Here is an 11,003-nt window from a genome sequence, read left to right on the forward strand (position 1 = left end):
AAATATATAAAATTTACTAAAAAAACATAATTATATATAAAAAAAAAAAAAAAAAAACAACATTAAGTCTAGATATTCTCAAAGTCAAAAGAAACACTTGATGTTCCACCAACTGTGCCAATCTCCTCTTCAGAAGATTCAAAGAAGTCCACCACATCCAAATTTGTCATGTGGGATGGGTCAAATATGTCATTATCCTAGTATGCAAAATTCGCAGAGCCGGAGCCCGCCATATTCGCCCGCTGGGCCGAATGTTCGCCCACTTCAGAGTCTTCTACGAAATTTGCTGCTACTAGAAGAGCGATGCCCTGGGACTAGGCTCGAGGGAAGGAGAAACTCCTTTTCCTCGTTCAACTAAATTGAAATGATTGAAGTTTTTCTATTTGGAATCGTATTATGAACATAGATCTTTGGGTATACCCGAAAAATTGTCGCTCGCTTCCTGTCTTGTTCTCTGCTGCGAACTGGGATCGTCGGAACCCAGAGCAATAAGAATGAAAGGGTCAGTCAATAGCATAGCTCTTTCTTTCCCCATCAGAGAGTGAAATAGAACATGAAACCATAAGCTTCCAAGCAGTGGGAGGAGACCTTTACTTCCACAATTTTCTCTTTTTTCTTCAGGAAGGCTTAATAGAAGTTAACTAAGTGTTGTGACGTACGACATGTACGTGACCAATGCCCAATCATTCTACATCGAAAGCATTTATTTTCAACACTCTTTGAACTTTTATCTTGTAGAGCTTTTCCTTTGTGATCATCATTTTGTGTGGTTCTTTTGAAATTTAAATGATTAGAATGACCACCACGAAAATAATAATTATTTCTTCCCTTATCACCACGACCACGACCACAACCTCGATCACAATTATTAACATTCACAACATTCACTTCAGGAAATGGTGTTGTTCCAGTTGGTCGAGATTCGTGGTTCTTTATCAATAACTCATTATTTTGTTCGGCCACGAGAAAACATGAAATTAGTTTAGAATATTGTTTAAAATATTTCTCTCGATATTGTTGCTACAGAAGCATATTCAATACATGAAATGTAGAAAATGTCTTCTCTAACATATCAACACCAGTAATTTTTTTCTCTGCATAACAACATTTTGAACTGATTTTAAATAATGCGGAATTGTAATCACTTACTGATTTAAAATCTTGTAGTCTCAAATGCATCCACTCATAATGGGCTTTAGGAAGAATAACCGTATTTTGATGATCATACATTTCTTTCAAATTTTTCCACATGATACGGGGATCTTTTATTGTAAGATATTCCATTTTTAATCTCTCGTGGAGATGATGACGAAGGAAAATCATAGTTTTTGCTTTGTCTTAACTGGATGTCGTATTTTCTTCTTTAATTGTTTCTCCCAAGTTCATAGCATCCAGATGAATTTCAGCATCGAGCACCCATGACAAATAATTATTACCATTAATGTCAAGGGTTGTGAATTATAATTTTTTAAGGTTTGTCATGGCAACATTATCATAAAATATTATATTTATATTAGAAATTGAATATGTACAAGAAGAAAAAAAATTGACCTACCTTCAGTGATGGAAGCAACAAGAGCTCGTGCTGATAATGTATTGTGAAATTGAGAAGCACGACGAGAACACAAATATGGGAAAAAAAATAATATAATAATATATTTATATAATAATAAAAAATAAAATAAAATAAAATAAAATAACTAAAATTATAAAATTAGATAAAATGAAAATGAATGAAATTTTGATGTGATTTTTTCATCAATGTGTATTCTTTTGAGATTCACTAAATGTCATTATTTATAGGCAAAGTGACAAGTAGGATGTGGACTATCATGTACACTGAGCATGAATTATTACAAGGCACATGGACAATATGAAAAATGACACATGACTTTTAGAACACTAAGAATTGAGCATCTATTTTTATGATATTTATATTTAAAAAAAATTCTTATTGTTTGTTTTTAATGAAAATTATTAGTACTTTATATTAAAAATTCCCTTTCGAAAGTTTCAATAATGAATCCAAACTTTCAAAAGTTAGAAAATACTCTTATTGTAATTTAAGTATATACATAAAAAGAATTAATACATCGTTAAAAAAAAAAAATCTAAACTTTCAAAAGTTACGTTAATATTCTTAATCTTTAAAAAAATGTTCATATTTTTAGTATAATGATCAATTTATTTGAATTTATCTTGAGTTGCAAAATAATCCAATTTTCAAACAAATATATATATATAGCACCCTCACTTTCTTTCTTTCTTTCTTTTTCTTTTTCTTTTTTTTTTCTTTTTTTTTTAACTTAAGATAAAACATAAAATCTAACAAAATCTTATAAAATCTCAAAATTAAATTTTCTCCGATAGATAACCAAATACAAAAAGTATTTGACTATAAACACACACTCAACTGTTGGGAAAACCTCCCACTACTATGCAGGAATAAATAGAAAAATAACAGATAAATTAAAAGAAAATAATAGAATTGGGAATGAGAATTAACATGGAAAAATCACAAACCAGAACCAGAAAAATTTCACTATGTAAAAAATTAACCCAAATTACAAGAGCATACTCTCTCAAAGCCCGACCTTGATTACGAGAGCGTGCTCGCTCAAAGCATTATATCACTTACACAACAACCAGTATACCAAGCTTAAAGTGCTTTAAATTTGGATGATTTGAAAGAAAAATCATTTTATAGTGTTTGGAATCCATCAATCTAGAGCCTTTTCAGAGGGACAACCACTCTTCTAATATTTTGCTAAAAACTTAACATCAATCAAGATTTAAAATATCAATGTCGACAAAAATATCAGAGCCTTAATCTTATGGACATTTTAATGAAAATATCAATAAAATGTCGATTTTGATAAGTATTTTTGAAAAAATTATATAAACAAGAAAATCGAAAATTTAATTTAAAATAGTAAATTAACATTTTATGATTTTAAATAAGTTAAAATGTCTATTATTTATGTTATGTTTATATTAGGGACTTGTTTTTGTTTATATTTTTATGTTTCATGAATTTTTCTATGGTACAATGAAAATATTGATTTCATATGGATGTGGCGACACAAATTTAGTAGTATGAGATCAACTACTAATCTACAATTTTGTTAAAAGGTCTTAAAATCTCTGCTAGTTTTATAATTCTCTTTCTTCTTGGTGAGTGACATAACTTCCACAGTTGGGAGTATAAATAAGAGAGTGTAATCACTCACAACGCAACTTTGGGGCGCTTAAACCATCAAAATTTGGGCTTTTGTTACGGACGCCTTCCAAGATCTCTATTCTTGCTCGCTCTCGCCATTGTGAGTATGAACTCCCAAACCATACTCCAGATGATTTATATAGCTATACCTACACGTTTGTTTCCAAGAATTATTATACCTCTTTTTGAACATTTATTTGTTGTGTGGTACATTTTAAGGTTAAAAGTTACAACAAGAATCCTGCTGTTGAACTCATTGCAGATGAACTGTTTGAAAAAATGACGATGAGAAAGAAAGTCAGTTTTCAAAATCGTAGTGCATAAATTTGACTATTTTGAATCAGGAACACATATTATTTATAGTGTATCGACTTGCCCTTCAGATGGTAAGGAGTGAAAGTACAGTCTAACTCTAACAGTGGCCTCCTTTGTTTTGTGAACTTTAACTTTGACATAAATGGTAAAATTACAAGCATTAATCATCTCAAGCCAAAAAATGAGTAGATGCCATTACCCTCGAAACTGTTTATGTAGAAGCTGGTGAGCACTGAAAAGGGTATTTAGTTGAGACCATGTGTAGGTATCTTTTTCTCAAAGGTTTTGAAATTATACATAGTCGAAGCACAGAAACTTTCCTAGCCTTTTGATAATGTGCAAGCATACTTAGTTTAAGGAGCTAACTACAGTTTGTGTAGTATAATATGAGCTCCATGTTGAGGCTGCGTTGTCATGGTGACAGTGGGAGCGTGTGTATACGATGATGAAAGCTCAAATGAGAAGCGTTGTAGGATCATTGATAATACCATTTTGGCTTCAATCATCGCAAAGTTTAGTCCTATGCATATTCTAGGACCCCAACCAAATGGTACAAAAGCACCTGGATTTTTTGTTGCTTTAGAGACTCCCTCAGAAAATCTTTCTGGTTTAAATTCATCTGCATCTTCTCCCCATAACTCAGGATCACGTTGGATAAGAACAGTTGGTAAGCCCAACATCACTCCTGCTGGCAAAGTCAAATTTCCAAGTCTTGTTTCTTTTTTAACAAAACGAGCAAACATACTCACTGGTGGGTATAACCTGAGAACCTCGTTCAAGATCATAGTTATCTGTGCCATTGCAAAGAGTCACTTGTCAATTGTCATGTGTTAGTTAATAATAACTTTTTAGGACACACATCATCTTAAAAGTCACATGCAGAAAGTGTCACTCCTTGCCAACATGCCTAGTTGATTAGAAGAACAAATACAAGATACAGATATTCCATGACAACCATATGGTGACACGCCACTTTTTTATAATCTAGGACACAGACACGACAAGGACGCGTTTTTTAAAAGATATATATCATTATTAATTATTATACAAGAAAGAAATTCAAAGTCAATGAGTTTATGCATTTATATGCTTAAGAAATTAGTTTGATGTATTTCACTATCAAAATTTATTATCTGTCATATACACATCTATTTCGTGTACTCAACAAGTGTTTGATGCATGTCTAACAAATGTTGGACCTATTTGAGACTTTGTACCACGGGTTTCTAACATATGTCTTGAACTAACAAGTATCTGATATGTGTTGGAGTGTCCAAGTGTGTGACACACATAGGCAAGCTAATCAAACTAAAGTGTTTGTGCTTCCTAGATGCCAAATTTGTCAAATAGTCTTTATTCTTTCAACTTACATAATCCAAAGGAAATAAGCTTGATTGAGATTAAGGTTAGAAACCTCTCTAGACTACTCATACCTCCAAAACTTTCTCATGTGATTGCTTTATATCAGAAGATCGGCATTTAAATTTCATATATGAGATAAAATTAAAATGAGAAAAATAGACAGTAGAAAGTAAATGCAGGAGAATATCATCACACTCACAACTTTTAGTCGACTTAAACCATCATAATCTGGTTTCTTGTTACCAAAGATCTCAAAGACCTCTGCTCTTGCTTGCTTTTGCCATTCTGAGTATGAACTCAACAATATCATTGTCCAAACTAGTAATGTTGCTGTAGTTTCTTGACCAGCAATATAGAAAAGCTTGCATTCATCAATAACATCTTCTATGCTCATTCCAATGTCTTTATTGTTCCCATGTTGTTTAATTTCATTCAAATTGGATTCCATAAGAATGCTTAATAAATCAGTTTGGATAGCTTCACCTGTCTTCATAGACTTTTCCTTTTCATTTATAATACCCAAGATCAGAGTTGTTATCTCTTTACTTATCTCCTTCATTTTGTTGTTTGACTTTGTGGGTAGAAATCTGCACAAAATTAATCATGATATGAAATGTTTCACAATAGATGTATAATAAGGATGTTGTAGATGGATTAAGTTTTTACCTCCATCCTGGAATATAAATCCCAAAGGTAGATTGAATCACCAAATCAGCTAGTTCAGTTTGAAGCTTAAAGATTTCTTTTCCTTTTTCATAGCTACTCCCAAATGCAGTTCGAGAAATCACATCAGCAGTCATAGTTTGTAGGTAAGGCATTACATCCAACTCACAAGATCCTTCTACAGAGACCATGCTTTCCCATTTCCTAACCATCTCGTTACAGCTGTGGTAGAATGTTGGTACCATATCCTATAAACCAATGTAAAGGTATGTGTGATCACTGATTGCATTTCATCAGATTTTACATAAAAAATGTATGATGTAATGATCTTGAAATTGCATGCATTGTTTGATATCGTTTCATGTTTCCTATTACATATGAACTAGAAACAAAAACAAGAAATAGAAATAGCTACAAAATGGGAATAGGAAACATAAATAGTAATCTCTTTCATTTTATTTCTTGTTCTGAAACGGGAACATTATAAAATGGGTCATAGAAACTCAAATAAGTTGTTCCCTCTTTGGCTACAAGAACCCATAGAATAGGAAATTTTTCGAGATAAAATGAACTTGTAAATTAGTTGAAGGTTATCATATTGAAACTAAATAATTTAGGCCTTGTTTGACAATCAATTAGTTTTGGTTTTAGAAAACTGTGCTTGTTTTCTCATTATTTCTTTACTGTAGCTTTCACTTTACCTAGCTTGAACTCATAGCCAAATCTTACTACCAAGAACAAGTTCTTGACCACTTTTTGTTTTAGTTTCCAAAATGTGCTTTGAATTTTGAAGATATCTCTAAAGAGTAGATAACAAAATGAAAAAATTTATAAGTAAACGTAGTATTTATAAGTGCTTCCTTTTTTTTAAAAAAAAAAAAATAATAATTATCAAACATGACCTAATTTCAATTTCTATCTTCTTTAAAAAGAAGTATGCATTCTATCCTAATAAGGCAATATTAATTGTACATATATGATTCCAAGTATTCATGTTGCTTATAAGACTATGATAGAATATAAGCCTTATTGTGAAAGTTTTGAATTAGTTTAGAAGTGGTATGGAGAGAAATATTACCTTAAGTTTTTCTAAATGAAATGCAGGATTGATTATCTTTCTGTGTTTGACCCATTTTGGCCCTTCATGATTTAAAAGTCCATCCGCAAGCAACTTGGCAAGGGGATTCAAATTCCTAGTTGGCTTTTGGAAATCATTGATCAATGAGAACACAATTTTAAGTTGTTCAGGGTCCATGATGTGCACTCTTGGTATGGAGCCAATCCACATGAATGAATTCTTGCCTGCACTTCATCAAACACTTGCATTTTTTAGGACAAAACTACATTACAAGTAAATAAATTTAATGAACAATAACATACTGGGAGTTGATAAATCATTCAAGGGAGTAGAACCATGAGAAAATAAAGACTTTAAACAAAATATATAAGATTATAGTTGAGCTATGCACGTATTGACAGCTAAGTTATGAATTTATTAAGTACAAAATTGAATGTAAAATGAACATGCTTGCTTTTCTTTTTTTTATTAATATATTTTTTGCCCCTACAAATGTGAGAGTGAAGATTTGGATGCCATATTTTAAAATGAGTAAATACCTTAGCTTTGAATTATAATTAGCAAGAATTTGATGTTTTAACCATTGAACTATTATCTTTGGAAGGTTGGAAAGTAATCAGGATTAATGAGAATTAAGATTACGATGAAATGTTAGAACCAATTCTAGTATGAGATTATGAAATGTGAAAAAGATAGGAAAAATGGGGGGTTGAAAACAATGGGAAGAAAATGTAGTAGAGATAACAAACCGAGCCTAAAGTCCTTAATCCAAACGTTCACTTGGATTACAATCCATTCCAAATCCATTACATTCGAGTCTCCTAAACAAGTTTGCAAAATGAAGTGATTCGAAATCCTAACATTTTGCCATAGCGAGCATAACTTAATTACAAACACCTATTTCACTTTTAAATTTTCTCCCTCTAGATCTCATTTCAAGAAAAGAAGAAAAAAAAAGAAGGAAAATAGGGATAGTGTTAGTGTTACCATATTTTTGGATGGTATGATGAACAGAAGGAACAACACGTGGAGCAATATCATTGGAGAAGTTCATAGGCTTGGAGATTGCCCGTTCTCTCATGGCGGCTCTGTCCTTCAAGTCACCGTAGAGAATCCGGTAAGAATTTCCGGCGAAACCTTGCCGTTTTAAAAGCTTCTCTAATTTCTTTGGCCTTAACCAAATCCAGTTCAGAAATTTCAATCCCAATAATAGCAATATGGCGAGTATCATCCAAATTGAAATCGTAGCTACAACACACGACATATTTGTAAACAAACAGAGTTCTCAAAACTGAGTTTATTGAACAAATTAAATGGCTGTGAGTTCTCTAAGTTGTCTCTGCTATTTATAACCCACAGACTTTGCAATTCATATGACGATCTATTGCTCAGTTTGAAATTTTGTTTTTCTTTTAAAAAAAATATATATTTAAATTTTATAGCTCAAGAGTTTAGATTTGAACCAACAACATTTCTCTCCCATCATGACGTTACAGATAAATAAACTAGATAAAAATAATATGAAGACTAAATTACAAACTTAGTCCTCATAAGGAAGTTATAATTTAGTTTTTATGATTTTTAGAATTCGGTGCTTAATAAACCTCTAAAGGGCTCTATTGTTTGATAAAATTATCACAAATAGTCATTATATAGATTGATTATGAGAATTTTATCAAATAATAGAGACTAATTTCTTATTATAGAGACTAAATTTGCACTATATAATTAGAATTAATTACACTTTTAATTTGTAAGAGGTTGAATTTCGTTTCTTTTGGGTCTATGAGGTTTCAAGAGTGATGTTTCAACCATTAAAGTTTAAGAAATAGTTCTAAATAATTTATAAGATTTTAAACTTACTATTTTATTAATTGAAAATGACGTGACATGCTCGAAGGCATTTTTAAATGAGGTAGGTCAATTTTTTTTCTTTTCTTTTGCATATGCTATATTATTTTAATTTGTTAGTCCAATTGATGTGTCATTTTACTATTCAAGTAATTGTAGTGACCAACTTCAACATACTTTTTTTTTTTTTTTAATAATATGTGGTATGAGGGAATGAAACATCTAACTTCCAAGTTAATAGTATAAACACAATATCAATTGAATTATGTTCATTTTGAATACTAATAATAGTCCATGTTAATATTGTACATTGATAATATTTGACTTAAATGTTGACGTGACATATTAATTAAATTAAGGAATAACGTTAGTCAACCAGATTTGTCATTGTGGGCATAAACATTTTATTAAACTTACATATTGTTTATTTAGTATTTATGATCTTAGGTTAAATTACAAAATTCGTCTCTAAGTTTTTAGGTTTGTTTTATTTGGTTTTTGAAGTTTAAATGACATTCAATTTTGTGTCTAATATCCAGGTCCTTGAAGTTTTAATTTTGTGTCAAATAAGTTTTTAACATATTTAATTTCTTTTAAAATGGATAGAACCTACTAGACACTAGATTGAAAGTTTAGAGTCCTATTATACATACAAAATGAAACCAAAACCAAAAAATTAATTTTTATGTCAAATATATCAATCAATTTCAAGGGTTGGTTTCAAATATAATAATATAATCCAACTTATTTACAAATATATCAAAATATCTGTTTATCACGAATATATAATGATATTTTATTATGTTTGAAAATATTATCTACAGTTTTATTATTTAAAATAATTCACTCCAATTTTTTAAAAAATTATTTTTAATTTAGAGACTCATTAGACACACAATTGAAAGTTTAAGATTTTATATTTTTTAAGTTAAAAAATCTTTTACAAAATTTATTAAACACTTTGCAAAAGGATTTTGGTATGTACACAAATCTTTAAAAGTTTGTAATTTAAAACCTTTATTTTATAAAGAAAAGGAAAGGGAAAAAACCAATTTAGGGTGAAACTATTTTGCTTATCAATTAACTGTCACACACTCACATTTTTTTTTTCCTAAAAAGAGGGTCTTTTTTCCTTTAAAAAAAGTGCTTTTCTTCCCTTAATAATGTTTTTTTTTCTTCTTTTCTAGATGCATGTGCTTTGAAAAAAATATCACCAACCATCATATCAGCTTGGAAATTTTATTCTTCCTTTCTGATTGGATCTTGACTTTAGAGTAAATCTTGACTTAAAATTTGAGAGATTAAAATAGAAAATTATCTATAAATGCCAAATAATAATAATAATAATAAATAAATAAATAATCCACACAAAATTCAATCAACAAAACATCCAAACTCATGTTTTAGCTAGAAATTCCCCAAGCCAGCAATGGAAATATTCAAACCTCATACCAAAATATTTCACAAACTAAAAAGTATTTAATTTAATGATAAATATTTAATATTGAAGTGGCGATTATTGGATTTCTAACTAACTGATCGAACATATCTATTAGGAATCGTTTGTTTTTTAGAATATAGTTAATCGAAATCTTAGATGCCTGAAATTATAGATATTAGGAATTTTAGATGTCACATTTTTAGATTACCATATTTGTTTTTTAAGAATTATTTTGCGTATAGATGTAAATATTTTGATAACTGTGTTTGTTTTTAAGATTTCTAGTCGGGATTGATCTTAAATTTACATAATGTTCTAAGAATACTCACACAACTATTTATTAATTTATAATTAATTCGATATAATTTAAACTTATATAACATATTTGTTTTAATCGATTTGAATTTCTTTTAAAATTAATACAATTTATATTATTTTTATATGTTATTTTTCTAAAAAAAAAATCATAATTTAAGTTCCTTTTTATAAAATAAATATTCATTTAAATTTAAATTTAAATTAATTGCTAAAAATAATAAAACTTACGATATAACTAAAAATATGATATATATATATGGTTGATAGAATTTATTTTAATTGTATAATGCAAATGAAGATAATATATATATATATATAAATATATATGTGTGTGTGTAAAATAAAATAAAAATGAAAGACAAAAATGAAAAATGAGGATATCTTCAACTCGAGAATCTAGAAAACTCATCTCCAAAACTCTCCAGATGTCCTTCATCCGGACATCCTAGGATGCCCGAAAATCTTTAGATATCGGAACATCATACAATAATGGAAAAAAAAAGCGATAATCAAGATACTCACTTCATGAGAATCTAGGATGTCTACGAAATAAATAACCTCTTAGTTTTTGAGGAAAAAAAGAGCAATACTTGGATGCATCATAAAATCTATCAATTTTTTTTTATTCTACTATCATCACACATATAAAAATTGAAATAAAAAATATATTTTTAAAAACAATTTGTCGCTTAAGAAAATTATACTTAGACAATGTGATAGGATGCATTTAATTTTATACGTTTTCAACAAAAAAA

The 11,003-nt window shown here is 29.5% G+C and overlaps 1 protein-coding gene and 1 long non-coding RNA gene across 2 annotated transcripts; one reads left to right on the top strand and one right to left on the bottom strand.

The window, feature by feature from the left end:
- Window positions 1-3,103: 3,103 nt before the first annotated feature.
- On the top strand, window positions 3,104-7,131 carry LOC120069850 (uncharacterized). The gene is made up of 3 exons (XR_005479705.2): window positions 3,104-3,320; window positions 5,657-5,826; window positions 6,665-7,131. It is a non-coding gene; the product is annotated as an uncharacterized LOC120069850 (long non-coding RNA).
- Window positions 3,523-8,167, bottom strand: LOC150034235 (cytochrome P450 CYP72A219-like). Its single transcript, XM_039021664.2, has 5 exons — window positions 7,626-8,167; window positions 6,639-6,862; window positions 5,564-5,808; window positions 5,097-5,484; window positions 3,523-4,326 (listed from the first exon to the last, which is right to left on the bottom strand). Exons 1-5 carry the CDS (start codon window positions 7,900-7,902, stop codon window positions 3,901-3,903), a joined length of 1,560 nt encoding a protein of 519 aa, XP_038877592.2. The 5' UTR covers window positions 7,903-8,167; the 3' UTR covers window positions 3,523-3,900.
- Between the last annotated feature and the right edge of the window lie 2,836 nt (window positions 8,168-11,003).

Source organism: Benincasa hispida, chromosome 9 (genome assembly GCF_027475165.1).
Source record: "Benincasa hispida cultivar pf3 chromosome 9, pf3_genome.v1.1, whole genome shotgun sequence".
Taxonomy (NCBI): domain Eukaryota; kingdom Viridiplantae; phylum Streptophyta; class Magnoliopsida; order Cucurbitales; family Cucurbitaceae; genus Benincasa; species Benincasa hispida.